We start from the raw sequence: 23,228 nt of genomic DNA, 5'->3' as shown, positions 1-23,228 counted from the left end.
TTGGCGAGTGCAGAGCCACAGATACGGGCTGTGACTAGTGGAGACAGCCACTAGGTGTCACCATCCCACCGCCATCAGCTGTCCCATGGCAGCTCAATCCCAGCCTGTGGGGGGGATAATATCAAGGCCATTGGCCAACTCCAGATGACTGAAGGGGCATTTGAATTTCCAGGCTCACAAATGTCAGGGGAGCAGCGACTCCCAGGCCAAGGGGGGACAGCACTGTTGGATTTATTTCTCCCGAGAGTGGGCCCTGGTAAGAGCTGTTGCTCTTTTTTCCTGGCTCATCAGTGCCCCTTCTCGATGCTGGCGGACTGCAATCCCTAGGATCCGGATCCTGGAGTGTGTGATGTGAAGGGACCTTAGAGCCTCCAACTTCGGTGCCCTTCATTTTAGAGAAGGAGGCCCAGACCAAGAAGGCCATGCCCTGAAGCACGTGCACGTGCACACACACACACACACACACACACACAGACCTGACTGGAGGCCGAACCCGGGTCTTGAGCCTTACATCCGGAGTCCTTGTGCACTGCTCTGTCCCCTCCACCACGCTCTCTGGCTTTACACAGGTTCACGCATTCATTACTGCACACGTCCTAGCCGCTATTTTCTTTTCTTTGTGGCTGAATGTACTTGGATACTCCTAAAGTAAGCAATCCTGGAGTAAGACCACCTGGCGTGCCAGTGGCCAAAGCAGCATGGTCCAGCCCGGGGGGGGGGGGGGGGTCGGGTCGGTTTCCTTCCTCTTGGTCCAGAGAATTTGCCAACATCATCTATTTTTTTAAAATTATTTTATTTATTTGCCAGAGAGAGCACAAGTAGGGGGAGTGGCGAGGGAGAGAGAGAAGCCGACTCCCCTGGGCAGGAAGCCTGCGTGGGGCTGGATCCCAGGGGCCCCTGAGGTCCTGACTTAACCGCCTGAGCCACCCCCTCCTCTACTCTTAATGCAAAGCACGGCAGAAAGGAGACCAGGATGGAGTCCGGCGGATGATGGGACGGGTCCCCAGACGTGGGTGCTCGGGGAAGGGGCCTCGGGGCGGCCGCTCCGAGCCGGTCCCTGGCCGCCAGGGGGCAGTGTCCCACCGCGGCCTCCGCTCCAGCGCCGCGTACCCCGGTCCCCAGCAAGGAAGTCCTCGGGGAGAGGGGGTGGGAAAGAGGACGACACCCCGCCTGGACGCCGCACGGCCTCGCCAAGGCAGAGATTTCTCTCTTTCTTTTTTTTTTTTTTTTAGGATTTTATTTATTTATTCATGAGAGACACAGAGAGAGGCAGAGACACAGGCAGAGGGAGAAGCAGGCTCCTCGCAGGGAGCCCGACGCGGGGCTCGATCCCGGGTCCCCAGGATCACGCCCCGGGCTGAAGGCGGCGCCAAACCGCTGCGCCACCCGGGCTGCCCCGCAGTGACTTCACCGTCCGCCCGTCTCTGCTCTCTGGCCCGGCCGGTCCCGGTCCCCGACGGCGCTGCAAAGCTGCAGCATGAGGCCTCGCCGGCCAAGCCCCTTTCCGCGGGCTCTTCTCCGCGTGCAGAGCTGTGCGTAACCGAGGCACCCTCTGGGGCAGGCGGCGGGCTCGGAAAGAAGGGCCTAGGCTCTTGTTAGAGATGCCCCCGCCTGTGGACATGGAGATGGACCTTGCCCTGCATTGCTGGGGGAATCAAATGCTTGTGTCTTCTTTATATCCATAGAAGTAGCTATTCACTAGCAATTTATCTTCCAGGTTTGCTTGTCCATATGGGAAAACAACACACAATGCTATTTGTAATACTTAAAGGTTACAACCAAACTAAATAACCAGCCATATGTAACTGGCCAAAGTATTTATGATTTACTCCTTCAGTGGAATACTACACAGCAGTTGAAAAGAATGAAGGTCCATATATGCTGAAATGGAAACAAATTCCAAGATATAAAATAAAAAAGACCATGTTACGGAAAAAAAAAAAAAAAAAAAAAAAAAAAAAAAAAAAAAAGAGCCGGTCCCCTCTGGGTGTCCTTCCCCCGCTGCCAAGTCGCGCCCAATCCCCCATCCGCCTCTGCTGGGATGCGGCCCTCACCTGCTCCACCTCCACCTCTGCTGGGATGCAGGCCTCACCTGCTCCACCTCCACCTCTGCTGGGAGGCAGGCCTCACCTGCTCCACCTCCACCTCTGCTGGGAGGCAGGCCTCACCTGCTCCACCTCTGCTGGGATGCAGGCCTCACCTGCTCCACCTCCACCTCTGCTGGGAGGCAGGCCTCACCTGCACCACCTCCACCTCTGCTGGGAGGCAGGCCTCACCTGCTCCACCTCTGCTGGGATGCAGGCCTCACCTGCTCCACCTCTGCCTCTGCTGGGATGCAGGCCTCACCTGCTCCACCTCTGCCTCTGCTGGGATGCAGGCCTCACCTGCTCCGCCTCTCCTGGGATGCAGCCCTCACCTGCTCTGCTGCCACAGCCAAGCACAGCCGACTCCTTATTGACCATTCCACTGGGATGTGAAGCGCTCTTGGTTTGGCTGGGGGATGGTTAATCAACAACCTTGTCAGAGTGATGGATTCTTCTAGGATTATTGCTTAATTAGCTTGTTGGAGGTAAAAATAAACCAGGACATCAGCTCTCTGGGAGTGGGGAGGAAAGGGAGGAGGCAGCTGGGTGCGGGGAGGGAGGACTCTGGGGGCTATGGGGTGCTGCATGCAAAGTGCAGCTGGGAGCTCTGGGGCGGGAATTCGTGAGGCACCTTCCGCCTCCTGTGCCTGCGGAGGCCCAGAGTGCTGTGAGCCTTCGGTGGAGTTAGAAGAGCAGGGACATCTGAAATGTTGCCCAAGGGGGATCCCTGGGTGGCTCAGCGGTTTGGTGTCTGCCTTTCGCCCAGGGTCCAATCCTGGAGTCCCGGGATGGAGTCCCGCATCAGGCTCCCAGCATGGAGCCTGCTTCTCCCTCCTCCTGTGTCTCTGCCTCTCTCTCTCTCTCTCTCTCTCTCTCTCTCTCTCTCTCTCTGTGTGTGTCTCTCATAATAAATAAATAAATAAATAAATAAATAAATAAATAAATAAATCTTTAAAATGTTGCCCAAGGACCACAGGCATCGCTTGGGGACTTTCAATAAAAGCAGATTCCCAGGCCTAGCCCCAGACTTTCTGGATCAGCATCTGTGAAGCTTTTTCAAAAACTTACTCCAGGTGGGGTGCCTGGGTGGCTCCATCATTCAGTGTCTGACTCTAGGTTTTTGGCTCAGGATTGTGGGGTCCTGGGGTTAAGTCCTGAGTGGGGCTCTGTACTCGTTTAGGAGTCTGCTTGGGATTCTCTCTCTCCTTCACCCCTCCCCCCACTTGAACTCTCCCTTTCTCTCCCTCTCAAATAAATAATAGATCTTTTTTTTTTTTTAACAAAAGTTATTCCAGGTGATTTTTATGCACAATAAAGCTTGAGAGTTACAGGCCTAACCCTGATCAGTGTTGGGCGAGTCATTTCCCCTGGCAACGGCTTTCCAATGATTGGGCTTGATCGCCAATACCCCCATCCACATCCATGGGCCCCAGCCCTCGTCCTTCTGTCCTGATCTCCTGATTTTGGCCTTGTCCTCAGCCTCTCCCATCTTACTCATCTGTCTCTATGGCTCCCCACCACACCACATCTGTCTGCCCCACTCCCAGAATCTTCCTTCTTCTCCTGGCTCTCCATATCCACCTGCTTGTCTTTCCTTCTCTCCCTCTATTTCTCTTTTCTGTTGGCACCTGACGCTCCTTACACCCCCTTCTGTATCCTCTCCTGTCTGGAAGGGGCTGGAAGCCTGAGAACCACCTTGCAGGAGAGTTCCTGATACACTTTAAGTCCCCCCAGTGAGATGCACTTATGTGACATCTGGGAGGCAGAAGAGAAACAGAAGCCTTATTCCTCTTCCCCTAGCAGGGCAGGCAGGCAGGCAGGCAGGCTTCAGGAGATGTGAGCTGCCCTGCAACTCCCCCACCTTAGGGCTGTAGGCAGCCGTGACCCCTGCTGACAGTTCCCTGCAGCATCTGGCTAGGATGGCAGCAGCAACTTGTTCTCTGAAAGCTAGTGGTAGGCCTGGGAGTCCCTGGGCACCTTCTCTGGCCTTTGCTCCTCCAGCCACTCCAGAGTGGTTCCTGTTTTCCTGCCTGACACCACCTCATACCCTCTGTTCTTCCCATGTAGCCTCTGTGTTCCATACCCTTTCCCCTTGTCCTATTCCCACCCCTCCCCCCAACTGGCGGTTATATGGAATGGAAAGTTTAAAACGCTTAGTTTTGGATAAGTTCTATTATCTCTATTCTTTTTTTTTTTTTATTGGAGTTCAATTTGCCAACATATGCATATCACCCAGTGCTTATCCCGTCAAGTGCCCCCCTCAGTGCCCATCACCCAGTATTATCTCCATTCTTAATGTAAGACAGAGGTAAGTTGACCATAAAAGTTCGAGAACTCCTCATTGAAGTGAGCTGCCTATATCTGAGCTTCTTCAAGGAGTCTATCTGAGGAGCTGAGGGCCACTGAGGGAACAAAGGGGAAGCAGCAGGGCGGGCCTGAGGCAGTGCACAGGCATGGCAAGTCCTCTGTGATTTCCCTGCCTCTGACCCCCAGGGCCAGAGGTGGCAAGAAGGAAGTCAGCAAAGGGATCCGCTGCTGTTCTGGTAGAAGCAAGGTTGACATCACCCAAAGCCACTGGGTGTGCACATGATGCTGCTTTCTGGGGCTGGGCCTCCCTGATGTGTGTGTGCATGTGCACATACGTCCATGCACCCACTTTCAGATGTTCCTCCTCACTGGGGTAAGCCTCAGTGCTCAGGAGCAGGCCTGTCCTCTCCTCCAGGCAGGGCCACCCTAGGCACAGCTGCTGAGTCGGGGGACGTGGGTTTCGGTCTAGTATCTGCCGCTTGTAATGGGGGGCAGCTATCTCTTAGAATGGCAAGGAGAGCCTGGCCGCCCTGCTTCCCTCATGGAGTGGCTGCAGCTGTGAAGGCTGTAGGGGTCTGAGGCCACCCCATTGGTTCCTTGAGGGCTCCCGCCCCTCCCCATCCCTCTGGCACCAGCTGTGCCACTTGCCCACTGTCTCATTTCCAGAGACATCATAACCTGCTCCCAGAACCCATAGGGAGAAGCTGGTAGAGCCAGGGTGTCTTCAGCCCTGCTTTGGGGACTTTCCTGACCTTGGCTGAAGGATGTGGGGAGCCCTGGGAAGGCACAGCCTGGTCATAAGCTGCCTGGTGTGCCCTGTGCCAGGGCTAAGGATCAAGGCCCTTCCCTCTTGTGGGAAGATGGGGACAAAGTTCCCCCCCAGCTCCATGCAGAGAAGCCAGGCCCCTCCCCCAGGGCCATGCAAGCCCTCCAGCCCCAGTGTGGCTCAGAACCCGCTTTTCAATTCATCAATTGAGTGAACTTTCCTCTTATATCCTGTTAGGTTAAAGAGAAAATTAAAGACCGGTTCTTGAGCAGAGCCCTGTGAGGTAGGAAATTACTCTGTGTCCTATGGGCACCAATCCAGCGAGGCAGAGTGGGCATGGCCAACCCTGGGCCTTGTCTCCCAGCACCGAAGCAGGCCCAGGAGTCTGGGGTGACATGTAGTTGGGGCAGCAAAGTGTGCAGGTCTGTTGGGTTTTCCACCTGGACGTTCAGGTGAAGTCCTGCGGGACGTGGCTCATTCATTCTTTTGGGCACCAGCACCGAACCGCCGCCCCCCAACTGCCGTCTCCTGGTTTTTAGCAGAGTCTGTTATCTGTTGGTACCAGTGTTTTGCATGCAGGGAATCTTACTTAAGAGAGCAGTCTGACAGCCCGGGACTCGGGGTCCTCAGGCATTAGCTCTACCTCCTAAGTCCATGCTGATAACCATTACTGGTTAAGGAGGCAAGATGACCCCAAGCTTTGCTGTGCATCTGGCCCTGCTATGCTGCTGAAATGATCATGAACACTTTGCATCAGGCCCTGTGGGATACAGGTGAGTTGCTGTTTGTTCTTCGTACCAGGATGAGTCCGCCTCCCAATGTTGACCTTATTCCTGAGCATGGGTGTTTGCAACGGCGTATCCCTGCCCTACACCATCTGCCTTCTGATGGTGTCAGCTCAGAAAGTCTCCGCCCTCCTGTCCTCTCGACACACATATTTATAAGGGTTCTCCCACTGGGGAATGCTTCCAGGAATGCGGCCTCAAACCACAGATTCTCCTGAGTGGGATCTGGTCTGGTTACTCTTTGGAAACTCGTCTAGGCTGTAGTGGGCCAAGCTCTTTCAGAGAGAACTTTATGGATAAAGAGGGATGGAGACATTGGCCTTGCTGGCTGGATTTCTCCTTCCCCAAACATTTTTTTTAACCAGAATTATGATCCTACTTGTCAGAGAGTCCAAAACCTTTATAGAAACTGTGCTTTATTTTGCCATTTGGCTGTGAAACAATCAGGATACAGACAGCAGGAAGTATGATTATTTTGCAATGCCCAGCGGACTGCTCCCATGTTGCCCCCAGCACCCTGTGGGTGGGCAGACTGGCTTATTCTGGCTTTTCCTAGAAATGAATTGGACTGGAGGGAGGCAGCTGAGATGAAGCTTCTCTCCTTCTTCCCCACAATGGAACATCTGCTTCATCCTCCGGGGTATCCGAGGCTGGTGTCCTGAAGTGTTCAGGGGATCTGCTCTGGGACCTCAGGCTTACTAGGGCCTGACCCAGCTGAAGACTTGGCCCTGGTTCCTTGAAGGCAGCTTTGACTACATTTCAGGCAGGGCAGGTTTCATCATATCACAATCACAGGGGCAGACTATTGTGATGAGAGCCAGATTCTTGAGGGATCACTGGGAGCTTGTCCTAGAGAAAGCACAGATGCTCAAATGCAGAAGGCCAGGTGAGTAAAGAAGCTTTGCCTTCCTTTGAGTGGCCACAGGGGCCTGGACCCATTCCCACAGATACTGTTTGGGATCACGAGACAACAGAGGGAGTGTATGTACCACCTGATGTTGAGGCTGGACCAGCTCCATCACCTCCATGGCTCCCCAATGGGCAGGAATATCTCCACCTCCTTCTCCAAAATTCCTCGGGGGCACCCTACCCACCACCTACTCTGTCCTTAGTCCAAACTGGCACACTGAGCACCTGAGCGCCTGTGTCAGAAAGGAGGGTAAGTTTGGGAGATGTTCTTCTGACCTCCTGGGCAGGCTGGAAGGGCTGAGACCAGGAGTACCTAGAATGACAGCAGCTCTTTCCTCTGTTTCAGCAGAGCTAAGGTCTGCTGTAGAAGAGCGGCTTTTCTCAAGTGTACATCTCTTGGATTAAAGTGATGTTCTTGCGTGGACATTTTTGCTACAACTATAATCAGCTAACATTCCTGGCCTTGTGGTCAAGACTTGATTCTTCTCTATCTCTTTCTTCTTGAATCTTAAAAACTCTTTTCTCCGTCTATTTACTAGTTTGCTTATTTTTCATGAAAGTCCAGCCTAGTATGTAGAATTTAAAAACGGTATAATAAGGCAGAAAGAAAAAAACAGCAGTCCCCTGTCCATTCATGCCCTAAATTCCTCTTTCCTGACTCTTTCTTTTGATGTGTACCTCTATATTTCCCTGTGATATGCCTGCACAGTTACCCCTGGACTTGTCCATGATTAATTGCCTGACTTCTTATGCTGGGAAATTGGGCTGGCGTGCTCCTAACTCATTCTATACCTGCACTTCTCCCCTCCATTCTCCAATATATTTATGTCACATTTTTTGTTAAATCCATATTCCATTTTTATTTTATCACAATTATGTATGTACAAGTTCACTGCTGAGTGAAAAAATACTCTAGGATCACTTCTTTTTTTTTTCTATAACTCTTTGTTCTTCAGGAGTTAATAATTACCTCATTGAAAAAATCTGCTTAGTCTCTGTCATTATCCTAATAATTCTTCCAAAATTTCTCCAGCAAAATTTTAAAATCCTTCCGAGCACAATTTTACCCATGATTAAGTAATCAGATAAACTACTGGGTCCATTTTCCCCAAAGATGACTCTACTCCCTGTTGGTCTTCTTCCTCTCTCTTTCTGTGGGACTTCCCTAGTTAGTGAAAGGTCTAGTACTGGATCCTATTTCCTGGATGCCAACTCTTCCTCCTTCTTGGTTTATGCCCTTGGAGTATTCAAGTCATTTTTTTTTCTAGTTGGATACAGTTCTCTTTAAAAGCCAGATTTGGAAGGCTGGATATGCTGGGTTCTATAGTAATCACCAGGTGTATGTTGGCCAAGGCAGTGGAGAGTTTCACCTCCCTGGAAGCAAACCCAGACTCTCAGCTCTCAAAAAGAATGTCTTTGGTCTGCAGAATAGGAGATGTCACCTTCATGCAGAGTAGGACAAAGTGGCTCATTCCTCAGGACAGTTTACTTCCATGTAGTAGTAAACTGTTATAAATAATAACCTTGTTAGAGTAAGGCACTTTATGACCATACTGAGAGTAGATCAACATGAATATAGATGACATTAGCTAGACAAACTCTCAGCAGAGTGTGACTTACACTTTACTGATTTACTTACTTAGTTACTCTAGACTTGAAAGCAGATAAGGGCAACAATAGCCTTAATTCTCCAAGCATCATATACCAATACATTGAGCATTAGCATTTTTTGACCTAAACATTGCCTGCAGTATGACAATGGGGGTACATGCTTCATTCAAAAGAAATAGGTATGATGGGAGGGGAGGAAGAGGAGTTGTCTGGTTACACACTTCTATATCCTAATTTATTAAGTGAGAGTAGAACAGATGGGTTGGAGATAAGAGAGAGAGGAACAGAAGTGTTCTCCCAATGGGAGTACATGCCAGCTTGCCTGGTGGGTCTAAGCAGGCTGATGAAGAGGCTTTAGCAACCCCAACCTCTGGGGAAAAGCTCACTTAGCTCATCTGACAAGGCCTTCACTTGTTCTAGTGACAGCTTCATTGCCCAGAGGGTCAGATGAACAAGGAAAGGGAACTTTCCTCTGGATTGGATGCTGGCCAATAGTGAGAGTCTCTTTGCTAACCTGGGAGTGATGGAAATCCTGGAAGAAGGTAACTTTGACTTCATAGTAGCAAAACAAAGGGATGTTGGGCAGAGTTGAAATGAGCCCTGGACTCAGGGAAGCAGTTTTCAAAAGGATGAGAGGATCAACAGGTCAGACAATAAGCCTTTTATAAAAATATATATAGCATGACGTCCTAGAGATTAACAAGGTAATGTTAATTATCTGCTTTCCAGTAATCCTGGTAGGCAAGAAATAGACGAATAGCTGATGGCAGGAAGAACTGGGTTGAAGACAACATTTATAAAAATTGGGACAAGAACAAACAAAGGAAGACATGAACCTGAAAGGGCAATTTCTTTCAGTCATTTGGGAAATTGTTATTGAGTGGTTCCTCTATGCCAGGCTTTTTGCTGCGTGCTAAGAGATAGCAACAAAAAGACATACCTAAGCTTACAGTCCAGCAGGGAATAGAGACATCAAGCAAGTAATTAAAAGTGTGTTGAATCAGCAAACTACAAATTGAGGGGGAACTTCCTCAGCTTGACAAATAGAATCTATGAAAATCCCACAGGTAACATTATACTTATTGGTAAGAGTGTATTCTCCCAACATCAGGAACACCAAGCAGACAAAGGTGTCTGCTTTATTCACCTTTAGTCAGCATTGTCCTAGAAGTTCTAGCCAAGAAAATTAGGTAAGAAAAATTAAAAAGGCATCCAGATTGGAATGGAAGACATAAAACTACTTGCAGTTCTACAGATGACATGATTTTGTGGATATAAAACCCTAAGGAATCCCCTAAAAACCATTAGAACTAATAAATGAGTTCAGCATGGTAGAAGAATGTAAGATCAATATACAAAAATCAATTTTATTTCTATATATTAGCAATGAAACATCTGAAAGTGATATTATTTATAATAGCATCAAAAATACAATACTTAGGAATAAATTGAACTAAGGAAGTGTAGAACTTCTACAGTGAAAAGAATAAAACGTTGCTGAAAGAAATAAAAATCTAAAACAATGGAGAGAAGTCTCATGTTCGCAGACCAGAAAGCTTTAGATTGTGAAGTTGACAATACTCTCTGGATTGATCTACAGATTTATGTAATTGCTATCAAAATCTCAGCTGCCTTTTTTTTCCTGCAAAATTTGTCAAGTTGATCTTAAAATTCATATGTAAATGCAAGGAACCCAGAATTACCAAAGCAATCTTGAAAAAGGAAACCAAGCTGGAAGACTCATGCTTCCTGATTTCAAAACTTACTACAAAACTATAGTAATCAACACAATGTGGTACTGGCATAAGGACAGACATATAGATCAATGGAACATAATGGAAATTCAGAAATAAAGCCTTACATTATGATAAATTGACTTTTGAAAAGGGTGCTAAGACAATAAAATGGGGCAAAGAAGAGTCTTTTCAACAAGCAGTGCTGGGACAATTGGATATACACTTGCAAAAGAATGAAGTTGGACTCTTACATCACACCATGTAAAAAAAATACCTCAGAAAGGATCAAATACCTAAATGTATTAGATAAATTAGAAAACTTTTAGGAGAAAAATACAGGAGTAAACATTCATGATCTTAGCTGAGGTAATGATTTCTTGTATATAACACTAAAAGTTTTAAGTGACACAAAAAAGTAGGTAAATTGGGCTTCATCAAAATTAAAAACTTGTGTTCTATAAATGATATAATCAAGAAACTTAACAGACAACCTACAATGCAAGAAAATCTTTGAAAATAGGTGATAAGGGACTTATAACTAGAATGAATATATATATTATATATATATAATAATATATATTATATATATATTATATATAATAATATATTATATATATTAAGAACTCTGACAAGTAGGTTAAAAAAAGTTAAAGAAACCAATTTAAAAATGAACAAAGGACCTGAATAGACATTTCTCCAAAGAAGATATACAAATGGTCAGTAGCACTGAAAAGATGTTCAACATCATGAGCAGTCAAGGAACTGCAAACCAAAACCACCATGAGCTCTCACTTTACACTCTGTAGGACGGCTATAATAAAAATGACAAGTTGGCAAGGATGCAGACAAGTCAGAATTCTCATCCACTGCTGGTGGGAGTGCAAAATGGTGCAATGGCTTTGGAAAGCATTCCCTAAAAATGTTACCACAAGAGTTATCATGACCCAGCAATTCCACTCCTCAGTATACACACAAGCAAAATGAAAACACATCCATGCAAAAACCTGTATACAAACAACCATAGCAGAATTATCCACAACAGGCAGAAAGTAGAAGCAACCTAAATAAATGTCCATCAACCGATGAATGGATGAATAAAAGATGGTATACTTACAAAATGAAACATCATTTGGCACTAAAAAGAAATGAAATCTTGATACATACTACCACATGGTTGAAAGAAATAGATCACATGTTACAGGACTCCAATTATGTAAACTGTCCAGAACAGGGAAATCGATAGATTCAGAAAGCAGATTAGTGGTTTCCCAGGACTAGAGGGTAGAGCAAACATAGGAAGTGACTGCTGTTGGACATGGGGTTCCTTTGTGTGGTGATCAAAAATGTTCTAAAATTATATTGTGGTGATGGTTGCATGGCTCTGTGACTACACTGAAAGCAACTGAACTCTATATCGCAAATGGATAAACCATATGATGTGTGGATCACATTTCAATAAAGCCCTAGAAAACATAATGAGTGGGTAACTACAACAATAAAGGGTTCTGAATGTCATGATCCAGGCAGTGTGATAGTGAGTAAATAATATGAGAACCCAATGCGGTTAAGACATGAAAGATCAGGACTTATATAACTAACCCTAGGGTTGAGCAGACAGTAGGGGCAAAGGACCTGAGATTGGGAAAAGAATGAAACATTGGAGGGAAAAAAGGTAATGCTGGCATGGTGGAAGTAGAATGCAGGAAGGAGAGATGCAAGGTATGGTTAGGTAAGTGGGCAGAGGCCAGGTGATACAGGCCACGTTCATGACTTTAGACTTTTCCTGAATAGTAGATAGGAAGATGTTGAAGGGTTTTAACAAGGGGAATGCAATGATTGGATGTGAATTTTAAAAAGTGTGCTTAGACTGTAGGAAATTAACTTGAGCGAAGGAAGTGGATATAGGAAAATCAGATAGGGGGCCAATGCAAAAGTCAGGGAGAGAGATGATGTCTGAGAAATCCAAATTGAAGTAATTTGGAGGGGGATGTGGGAGGTGAAGATGTGGAGACAATTAGCTCTTATATGAAATTTGGTTGTAAAGGGAGGAGAGGGAGTTGTAGCTGGAAGGGAATAGGAGATGGAGGAAATTTAGAGAATAAGCATGTTTTGACGGGAGTTGGAAGACTCCAGATGAGAGATTTAGTATTCAGAATAGAGAGGAGAGAATTCATTCTATTGGGTCCTTATGAAGGGAGAAGGTAATGAGATCCAGAACATCCTCAGAGACATACGCCCTCTAGCACAACAGGAGGAAGGTGGGAGATGGTTATAGATGAAGGTGAGTTTGTAGATTTGGAAGCAGAACTTCTTTATCTTCCTGCCTCCAATTCTGCATAGCAACCCATCACCCAAGAGTGAGTGGATCTACTTTAAGAATATGATGTCAGAGGGCAGTGATTAATAAGGAAGATAGGGAGCACTCTTAGGGATGATGATGACAGGTGTTAATGAAAGAGACTGAAACACACATAACCATGCATCTTATATTATACTTCCTTCTTACACAATGTTCAGAACAGGAAGTATAGAAAAATTAGTTGAGAGGGAATTGGGACCCTATACAGGAGGGAGGATAATGAGAAACAGTCCAGTTATTTTAAAAGTTCAAGCTTTAGGTCCTGCATGCTAAATTAGCTTAAAGATACAATTGAAGAATCATTCCTGACATTAGAAAGCATGCAGATTGGAATAGGGAATCAGGCAGACTAGAAATGGGAAATACTCAAATGCCCTATTTTTAAAAAGAAATGAAAGGAGAATTCAAGAAAATACAGGTGAATCTAATTAACTTTGATCTCCGAATGTTTGTTAACTTGTATTTATTAAGAAGCACCAAGAGTTCATCAGGAAATATTAATGCTAAAATATCATTTCTTTATGGAGAGAGTGTCTGTCTCTTGATTTCAAGGTACACAGTTGGGAAATTCAACAAATGCCCTGCGAAAATTATAGGGTCCCCAAATATGCTGATTACAAGACTGCTACATAGCAGAACTGTGTATTTCAAAGGGACATTGGCATATAGAAAAGGCCACCAATAGGTCTCAGATAAGAATCAAGAGTACTAAGTAAAAAAAACAGGCTTTGGTGAGGCAGCAGAGCTATCTGCAAGTGTGTGAAGGTCTGGCACGTGCAGTCTTTTTTCTACAGTGGTCCAGAGTAGAACTTGAAGCATGGGGGGGAAGTTCCAGGGAAATAGATTGTTGCCTCAAGATTAAAAACAAAACAAAACAAAACAAAACAACAAAAAACACCTAACACCTGGAAATATCCAACAAGGGGGAACACAAAATTTTGAGCACCCCAGTCCTGGAAGGTTCTGGCAGATTGTTGGGGCTGCTGTTAAAGTAGTGTGGGGTATGGACTATGTATCTCTAGAGTCTGTTCCCTGAAAATAATCATGTAGAAGAAATGTGACATGGGCATTAATTTTTCAGCACACTTATGCTAGAGGTATAGATGTTGATGATGCCTACAGATGTGTGAACAGCTGCACAGTGAGGCAATGGTAGATCTGAGGCTGGACCCAGTTCTCATGTCCCCAGGGTCTGATCATTTCTACTGCTCCACACATTAGCCTTTCCTGTGATGAGTGATTGCCTTCCTTTCCTCTTTGGAATTTCAAATTAAGAATTATAGAATGAAACTGAGCCACTATTTTACACCACATACAAAAACCAACTAAAAAAAAAAGGATTAAAGACTTGAATGTAAGGCCTGAAACCATAAAACTCCTAGAAGAAAACATTGGGGATAAGCTCCTTGACATGGGTACTGGCAATGACTTTTTGGATTTGACACCAAAAGCCAAAGCGACAAAAGCAAAAATAATCAAGTAAGACCAAGAGACATTTTTCCAAAGAAGACATACAAATGTCTACAGGTGCATGAAAAGGTAGAACATTCTAGTAATCAGGGAAGTATAAATCCAAACCACAGTGAGTTATCACCTCACACGGGTTAGAATGGCTATTTGAGAAAAGACAAGATATAACATGTGTTCGCAAAGGCTGTAGAGAAAAGGGAACCCTCGTGTACTCTTGATGGGGCTGTAAATTGATGCAGCCACTGTTGAAAACAGTATGGAGGTCCCTCAAAAAATTAACAGTAGAACTATCATATGATCTGGCAACTACTTCTGGGTATTTATCTGAAGGAAGCAAAAACACTGACTTAAAAAGTTATGTGCAGCCCATGTTCACTGCAGCATTACTTACAACAGGCAAGACATGGAAACAACCTAAGTGTCCACCAAACAGATGGATGGATGATGAAAATCTATTTTATATGCAAAGAAATATTATTCAGTCACAGAAAAGGACAACACGGAGTGACCTACCTTGAGGGCATTATGGTAAGTGAAATAAATCAGAGAAAGACAAATGCTGTATGATCTTACTTATATGTGGAATGTAAAAACAAAACTCATAGATAGAACAGATCGATGGTTCCTAGAAGTAGGAGGTGGAAGGGTGGGCAAAAGATGGTCTAAAGGTACAAACTGCCAATCATAAGATAATTAAGTCCTGGGGATGTGATGTTCAGAGCTGTGACTATAGTCAACAATACTGTATTGCATATGTACTTGGAAGTTGCTAAGAGTAAATCATGAAAGTTCTTGTCACAAGGAAAAAAATGTGTAACTGTGTGCAGTGATGGATGTTAACCAGACTTACTGTGGTGATCACTCCACAATATATACATATATCAGATCATTATATTGTATACCTAAAACTAATACATTATTAAATGTCAATTATAGCTCAATAAAAATAAGTGAATAAGTAAGAATTCTAAATCTCTCACTCATGACTTTCAGGCCACACTCTTTCATAAATGCCCACTGCTCATTCGATCCATGGCTTGGCTGAAGCCTACAGCATTGGCTTTGAAATTCAGGGGCCCTGAGAGGTTGAGCATTGGTTCACACAGATAAGGACTCTATAATCTCTAGGGAGGCTGTTTCCAGGGCAAGAGTCTAGTGTGCAGTCTTGGAGGAGACGAGGAAATGTGCTCCTAGAAGGAAATGATTCTAGAGCTGCCATGTCTTACCTGGACTCTGGGGTCTGCTCTACTCCTTGCTTCAGTTGTACATGACCAGGTTCATCCACTGAGAAATAAGCATCTTCATTATGACATAGCTTTAAATCCGTTCGCTTAATACAGAGCAGGAAAAATGGTACCCTCTTCCCTCTCAGTCTAGTCTCAGAGATCTCAACATTTCCAGCTAATTCCACCCCAGAAGGAAGCCTCAAGTCCCCCATTATAGTGTATCTTTTGCTACTTGAGTAGCTAGACAGTGAGAGGGATAGCTGGGGTTGACCAGCTGGCTGGGCCAGGAGGCTCTTTCTAAAGCTCACTGGGAGTAAGTTTAATGTACAGTGAGCTCAGCAGGTGTTCTTCAGTTCCCTCCTGGATTTATGACTCCCACATAATCCTCTGCTTTATTAAGCTATTGGAAAAAAATAAAATCTGTCTGCCAAGATCCTAAAGCAGCCTTGGCAGCCAGCAATATATAAAGGCAGTAATTGGAGGCAGGGGGGCCGGCAGCTTGGCTGGCCTTTGACAGACTATCCAATATCCCCAGGGAGAAAAATGCTCCTTGGAATCAGGAGGAGAGGTGGCCTGAGACTGTGCCCTGTGTCTGGGACAGGAAGGTACCTCACCTCCATTTTTGTCAGGTAGAGTCCTATTCCATCCTTGGAGAGGTTCTGGAAAGTCTCTAAAGAGGAAGAGAGGAATCAGGAGAGGCCAAGGGAAATGAAAGCAAACACGGTGTTTCTGCGTACTCTCTCATTCTCTCCAGTGTGCCTGGCCTCCCTCCTTGTCTCTTCTCAGCCAAACCCCACACCTATGGGACAGCTTTCTCTGACTGCTCTGGTCCTCACTCACCTCTCCCTCTTCTAGTGCCCTTGCACTCTGCACTTTTCTGTATATGGCTGAGGAGATATGTGGGTCTGTGTTATAAAGTATTCCATGGGCACAGTTTCAGGAAGCTCCCTTGTCCAACTGAGAAATCTCTGGAGGTTTATGCCTCGTCCTTCTTTTTTTTATGCTTCCAGGGCTCTGTTCTCTCAGTCTTTATTAACTATTTGGCTCAGAGCTGTGGAGTTTACAGAGGTGCCTCTTGCTAGGAATGGGGTGAGGATTAGGATAAGGCAAGACCCCACTTCTACCCCAACACAACTCTCGAGATATATTATGGCTTGGGGTTTTACATAGGACTTCATTGAAAAAAAAAAAAGGGTAGGCTTCTAAGAAGTATCCAAACATCTGACATACATAGTTGAATTTCTGGAGCCTCCTGCCCTCACCTATTCACTTGTGTGTGAATTCCTTCAGCAGAGACCCCAATCATCCATCGCAAGACTATGGAGTAGGTTTAAATCATAAACAACATGGAGAGGGAACTCAGTGAGTTAAAATAACCTGTTCCTGAAAGAGGCAGTAAGTACGGTGATGAGGAAATGAGAGACCTGAGATAAGGGAATGTCCTGGACAGAAAGAGTGTAGAAGGGACCCAGGGGACCCAGCCAACTCCACCATTACACAGGCTAATGTTGGCTCTGCCTCTTGGAGCAAGACCCCAGCCCACCCTGCACCTGAGGTCTTGCCCAGGCCTTGGGGCAGAAGTGCATTCCTGATCCTCTCCTGTGTTTTTTGGTCATTGCAAAGGTCTCCAGGATGTCCCCCAGGTGACACTTACTTGCCATGGCTTCAAGTCGCAACAGGAAGCAGACCAGGCTAGGGAAGCTGACCCGGCCGCTGTTGTCACTGTACCGGAGGATCATGAGATCCAGTAGTTCATTGCTGATGGAGGTCCCTGCAAGGAAATCTGGGCCACAGGGTGGGTGAGTGAGTGGGAGGAGGCTGGGTGCTAGCAGGTCTGGTCCTCTGATGTGCCAAGTCTGAGCAACCTTCCCGGAGTGGTGGCCTTCCACCACCGTTCCCTATTCAGTTTGGCTCAGGGGCTCATTCAGTCCACTTCTTGGTTCTCTAGCTGCCTCCTTCTTGTTGGCTGCTGGGCCCCAGTGACACTGTACTAGAGTTTGGCCAGATACCAACTTCAGATAGTCAAGACACTGACTGCTCTGGAGACTTCAGCCTTCACAATCATTGGATAATTCCCATGTGAACTGGGAGCTTCCAGAACACCTAGAAGCTCCCAGCCCTGCCTTTGTCAGGCCTCTCTCTGCTGGTGACCTTAAAATGACCTTGTTTCTCAACCCCAGGACTGCCTGTGGGTCTTAGGTATGAAATGCTGCTAGTGTGAGCAAGTTGGTTCCTGAAGTGGGAGATTTAGTCCTAAGTTGGTAGATCAGGAAAGAAGCTGGTCCTCAGAGAGGAGACCATGCTCAGAGGGTGGCTACAGGTGGGCAACACACAGGCACCTTGGTTTCTTCAGGCCTGCTTGTCTTGCACCTCTAGTTACGAGCTCCAGGAGGCACCAACCCCAAAGCAGACAACAGCAAACTGGCAGATGGCCATGTCTACAAGCTCTGGAGGACAAGCAGACCCTTGCAAGCCAAACCATCCGTCAAGGGGGTGAGCCTGGTGGTCCTTGGGCCTCATGCACCAAAGATATCTGGTTTCTCCAGCAGCATTAATAAAATATGAATTTGAATGCCTTTGGTTAGATAGGCCTGCACTCTCGAGCTTGTCACATTCAAAAATCACCCTCTTTTCTTACGGTTAACTCCATTACCCCTTTCAGTTATCTACTTGGTCCTTGGAGAATTTCTAGTTGGATTCCAACTCTTCTCTATCTGTCTCCCTTTTATTATTCTGGAGTCATTAGTGCGGTCTCCTATACGATTTCATCTTTCTGTAACTATTCAAGGGTTCTCAATGTACGGTCTCCAGACAAAGGGCATCAGCCTCCCTTGGAAACCCCTTAGAAATACAGATTCTTGAGCCCCACTCAAGCCCTCTTGAATCAGAGATTTGGGGTGAGGGATGAAGCTCATCAATCTGTGCTTTAGCAAGCTTCCAGATGGTTCCAGTGCACACTTGAGTTTGAGAACCACCGCTCTCTGCTATGAAGAATTAAGGGGAGAACAGATGCTAAGGTAGGAAGATGCTTCTCCCTGCCCTCCCCTCTGGGAGCCGTAGGAGGAGGAACCATGGAGCCTCTCCTCCCATCATTTACCTAATGGAATCTGATCCTACATTTTCTCCAGGAAGATGTGTTTCCTGACTTAACCTTCTGGTGATCCATTTCCTCCACTGGCACAGGACAGACAATGACTCTTGCTCACAGAGTAACTCAGACAATTAAACAAGATGACATAAGTACGAGTTCTCCTGAACCCTGAAGCTCTTAGGCACCCTACAGTCTCCTTATCATCATCCCGGGACAGAATGCTCTTGCCTTCTTGAAGTACACACATGTCATTTGATTGTACTTGGCTCCAAACTCCTGTGAGGAGAGCACATCCACCTGCTCATGGGTGTTTAACCCTGACAGCCCACATGTTGGGATGGAAGTGTCTCTAAAGCAAGCTTGAGTTCTGGTGGGATATCAGTGATGTGGGGTGATTTTCACACAGAGCCGTTTGGAGACAAAAGGTAATTGGGAAAACTGACTGGCACAGGAGATCTCAGGTTGGGGAGGATGGTGTCTGAGTCCTGAGCCTAGAAGCCCACAGAAGCTGGTGGAAATCAAGGGAGAACACCGAGGCTGACATCCGCTCTCTCCTGAACACCCAGCTCTCCTGCACCAGCCTTGCCTACAGCACGTGAGTGGTGGGCACTGCTCTCTCTCTCTCTCACACACACACACACACACCCCACCATTACCGCTGCCCCGATCATGACGGCACTGAGAGGCCCCTGCTTTACCTGTATCCGTCATAGCCTTCCACAAATCCAAACCCAGAAAAACTCCAGAGCGCTTCTGGATGATCTGGAAAACACTCTGATTTGGGAAAGGAAGCAAGAAGTCCATATGAGTGCCCTCGGTCACCTTAAAGAGGAAGTCCCGGGTAGAGAGGGGTTCTAGAAATCCCTTTTTTAATCCCTGGAGACTGCTTCAATACCCCAGGAGTGGCTCCAGCTCAGAGCCAGCTCAGCTCAGCGCCCGGGGAGGCAGGAGTGGGCTCTGCCTGGTGAAGCCAACCACCCTGGCAGCCCACTGTGGGGCTGGGGGTTCCTCTCTCCCAACCTCCTTTCTTTCCTTCCCTACCTCCTAGATTGGGCTCCTGACACGTGGCAGCTTGCTGCATTCAGGAGGTGTAGAGCGCTCAAGACTGCTTCAGGTGGTGGTTAAAAGCACAGATTTTGCAACCAAACCACTGGGTTTAAATGACTTAGTCTCGAGTGACTTAATCTTTCCAGGCCTCGGTTTCCCTACCTGCAGCACAGCACCAAGTACAGTACCTGCCCTGCCTTACAGGACTGCTGCTAGGGGCAAGGAGCACATCGTTACAAAGAGCTTAGGAACATGCCTTGCACGGTAGTGCGTGCTTGTATAGCAGGCAGGTGGGTGCTGTGTCCTGGGTCCTGGCCCAGCCCCAGGAGATGGTGGCTCTCTGTGCATCCTGGACTTTTCTATCTCTCCCTGGTTTTCATCAGAATCCTGATCAACACCACACTTCCTGGGTGACAAATAGGAGCTCGGACAGGTGACTTGCTGGGAGGAAGCATGCAGTCGCCACACGACCAGACTCAGGCTTCCCATCTGGGCCTCTGTTCAGCCGCCCCGCAGGAGTTGTTCCAAGGCAACCTACCCCCAGCAGGTGTGTGACCCAGGCCCACAGGGCGACAGTTACTATGAACTAGCAGCCCAAGAACGAGTTTGGGCTGGCCTTATTTGGTTTTGGTGAGTCTAAAGAAAGCTCTCAACTGGGATTCACTCGTTTGGTAAATCATTAGTTTGGTCATTTGTTCAGCATTTTTGAGTGCCTGCTGTATACTAGACACTAAGAAAGATGCTGGGGGAAGCAGATGAATGTGAGGAAGCCCCTGCCCTGCAGTCTAATGGTGGGTGGGAGACATACCAGCCATTACAATGCCCTGTGAGAAGCCAAATGACCCTGCCAGGGACAGGTGATACATCCTTGTATAGCCCCATGGGAACACTTTATCACATTATTGTGGGTTCAAGCATTAGAAGCTGAGAGGGAAGTAACTTGGGCCTAGCGGCAGGTGAAACCTCACAGGAAGCGACTCTTAAGGCTGGACTGTTGGGGTGAACGGTCCTGGCCAGCCTCAGAGTATCACAGCTGGTGTCTAAAGGAGCGAGTGGGATAAATACGAAGACTCCTCCTGGACCCCAAAGTAGGGTCCCAGCTCAAGGATGTTGTGCACACCGCTGATGAGGTTAGACCTTGTCCTGGGAACAATGGTGAGGCCATGCTGAGGCTACCTCTGTGATTTTGTCCTAACTGGCAGATGGACAGAAAGGGAGGGAGATGAACAAGTGTACTGGGGGGAATGTCTCAGGGAGCCAGGGGAGAAGTGGGGAGGGCGATGCTAGCTGGCGGCCTTAGCCACAGTTCATGGTGACCCCTCTCTCCTTCAACCTCCTAGAGCGTTCCTCCCCTGCTCGGGCACTGCCTTGTGTCTCCTAGTGGTGTGTGTAGTCTCCCTGAACAAAACGAGAGCCTGCTTGAGGGCAGGGCAGGGCTCCTCTTCTTTCACAGCCCTCAACCTTGTGCATGTGGGGCACCCAGTAGATATTTGCTAAGCTGGACAAAAAGAGAACATGCCCGTACCAGGCAGCTGACAAGGCGGCCCCAGAGCCTCGCAAACTCCTCTTGCTCGAGCCGCCCATTCGTATTCAGCTGGTGGGGAGTTAAGAGTTAACTGTGCAGCATGCAAGGAGCAGAAGCCCCGCGACAGAGCCAGAAGCAGGTCCATCCATCAACTAGTAACACCATCTTGGGCAGCCCAGGTGGCTCAACGGTTTAGCGCCGCCTTCAGCCCAGGGCCTGATCCTAGGGACCTGGGATCGAGTCCCACGTTGGGCTCCCTGCATGGAGCCTGCCCCTCTCTCATGAATACATAAATAAATAAAATCTTTAAAAAAAAAAAAAACTAGTAACACCATCAGCCCAGTGTCACCTGGATGTGGCCCCACCCCAGCCAGCCCCACTGTCTGTGGGGACCTGGCTTCGTTTTATTTTACAAAGGAAAATGGACAACCAGAAGGAGAAAACAGCCCCGAGAAAAGGGGGGTCAGCATCCCTCGCAGCCAGGGGAAGACAGAGCCCAGAAGGCCTGCAGCAGGAGAAGTGGGGTCCCTGGCAGGGGAGAGGAGGGAGGAGCACGAGGGCTCACTGCAGCCCCCGAAGCAGCACCAGGGTGCACGTGAGCGGAAGGAAGGCGCAAGAACCAGCCCTGCTCACCCCGGAGGAGTACAGTGGGTTTAATGAGAGCTAATGTGAGGAGAAGAACCCATCCTCGGAGTTGCTGGTGGGGAGCGGTGGGCGGGAGGGGGGGCACAGACCTGCCTTTGCAGGGGCCTGGCAGACAGCCCCTCGCCCAGGGTTACCTGTCCAGAGCTGTGGGGGGCCGCGGGCCACTCTGATTCACCCACAGGGCATGGGCAGTGTCTCCGGGTGATTCCAAGCCATGGCCAGCGGAGATGGGGCCTGATTTATGATTTCTCAAGAGGCCCTCTGGCTCGACCACGGCCTCCTCCCAACTGGGCCTTGTTAACCGTGGAGGAGCCAGGGATCTGTCTCACCCCAGGGAGGCCGCAGACACCCAGGGAAGAGCCCAGGGTGCAGCTGGGCGCCAGTCTCTCCTGGGGAGAATTGGCTCACTGTGGGGGGGCAGTCAGGACAGGAGTCGGGAACCCTGGGTTCGATCCCCAGCCCGGCCACTCTTGCCCACGGACTGCTCCAGCCCGGGCCTCTGCACTAACGGGGTACAGCTGCTGTGTAGACTGGGGTGTTTTCTCCAAGTTTCAGAGGTTGTTATCTTTACTGAGTTGGGGCTTGTTGAATAAGGAAAGTGAAGACCCACCCGGTGGTTAAGGGGAGGGGTGGGAGGAAAACAGCCCCCATTGGTGCTGCCAGAAGGTAGTACAGAATGATGTTAGGACACAGATTTTGGGGGGCTGAACACTCTTCAAATCCTGGCACAAATTCTGACTGGCTGTGTGATTACTTAACAAACTGCTTAGCCTCTCTGGACTTCCCTCTCTTTCCTGTGAGGGATCATACTTCTTCTATCTAAGGGTTATTGCAAGAACTACAAGGAAAAGTGGATATCCCAGTACTATTCTTGGCATGCCAAGATGCCTGGTAGTTGGTAACCGTTGACACTGTTGCTGTGATTGTTCAGGAGAGGTGGTGGGTCAGCATAGAATCCACAGGAACCCAGGCTCTTTGGTGAGCCCTTAGAACCAAAGAGGAGAAAACACTGCGAGTGAAAAGCGTTCCTAACATCCTAATTAGACCCCCAGGGAAGCCCACAGAGCAGATGGGCTCTTAGAGCTGCAGGAGTGTGGGGGAGGGGGTGGTGCACAGCAAAGGATACATCCATCAGAGCCACGATGCTCCGGCACTCATCCAAAGAGAATGTGTCCCCTGAAGTTCCTGGGGGTGGAGAACAGGGAAAATGGAAATGTCAGGGGTGGGGGTGACACTAGACTAGCTCAGCAGTGGGGATGAGGTTGGGACCAGTAGGCCTGTGGGTCTGACCTTACCTTTGAGAAACTCCTGGTTGAGAAGGTTCTGAAGCTGGGTGGCATCTATGTACAGTCCCTGATCCGAACAAGAGAAGAATGCAAGAATCCATGTGTGTCCAGGAGTTGAGGGGCACGCCTGCCTTACTCTGTAGAAGTCCTCACACTTCTAAGCCCTTTGTTCCTGTTCCGCACCCATCCAGCCTGTCATGAAGCCTTTCCCAATTGCTCCAGATCATGGTGATGCTCCCTCCCCTGAAGGCCTGTAGTGCTCATCACTCCTGACCTTTGCTACCACGTGTGGGTCACCTTGCATTGACTTCTTCTTTTATTATTGGACTGAAAGCAGGAGTTGCTTCCTCCTCACCATACCCGGCTCTTGGGAGCCTCTCA

At 47.9% G+C, this 23,228-nt stretch overlaps 1 protein-coding gene across 3 annotated transcripts in view; it reads right to left on the bottom strand.

Moving 5' to 3' along the window:
- Positions 1-6,361: 6,361 nt before the first annotated feature.
- Positions 6,362-23,228, bottom strand: part of CAPN13 (calpain 13) — a 79,778-nt gene continuing 62,911 nt past the window's right edge. For 2 of the 3 annotated variants that reach the window (XM_041756334.1, XM_041756333.1), the window contains 8 exons: positions 22,857-22,914; positions 22,688-22,746; positions 20,917-20,985; positions 19,043-19,118; positions 16,908-17,036; positions 15,868-15,923; positions 15,254-15,326; positions 6,362-6,791 (listed from right to left, as the gene is read on the bottom strand). In XM_041756334.1, the coding sequence (XP_041612268.1) occupies positions 15,285-15,326; positions 15,868-15,923; positions 16,908-17,036; positions 19,043-19,118; positions 20,917-20,985; positions 22,688-22,746; positions 22,857-22,914 (489 nt within the window). In that variant the 3' untranslated portion in view covers positions 6,362-6,791; positions 15,254-15,284. The remainder of the gene's footprint in view (positions 6,792-15,253; positions 15,327-15,867; positions 15,924-16,907; positions 17,037-19,042; positions 19,119-20,916; positions 20,986-22,687; positions 22,747-22,856; positions 22,915-23,228) is intronic. The other variant, XM_041756335.1, reaches the window with a different exon arrangement.

The sequence above is a fragment of the Vulpes lagopus genome, chromosome 5 (assembly GCF_018345385.1).
Source record: "Vulpes lagopus strain Blue_001 chromosome 5, ASM1834538v1, whole genome shotgun sequence".
NCBI classification, from domain to species: Eukaryota; Metazoa; Chordata; class Mammalia; order Carnivora; family Canidae; genus Vulpes; species Vulpes lagopus.
Note: the sequence above shows the minus strand (reverse complement) of the source record. Positions and strands in the feature narration are given on the sequence as shown.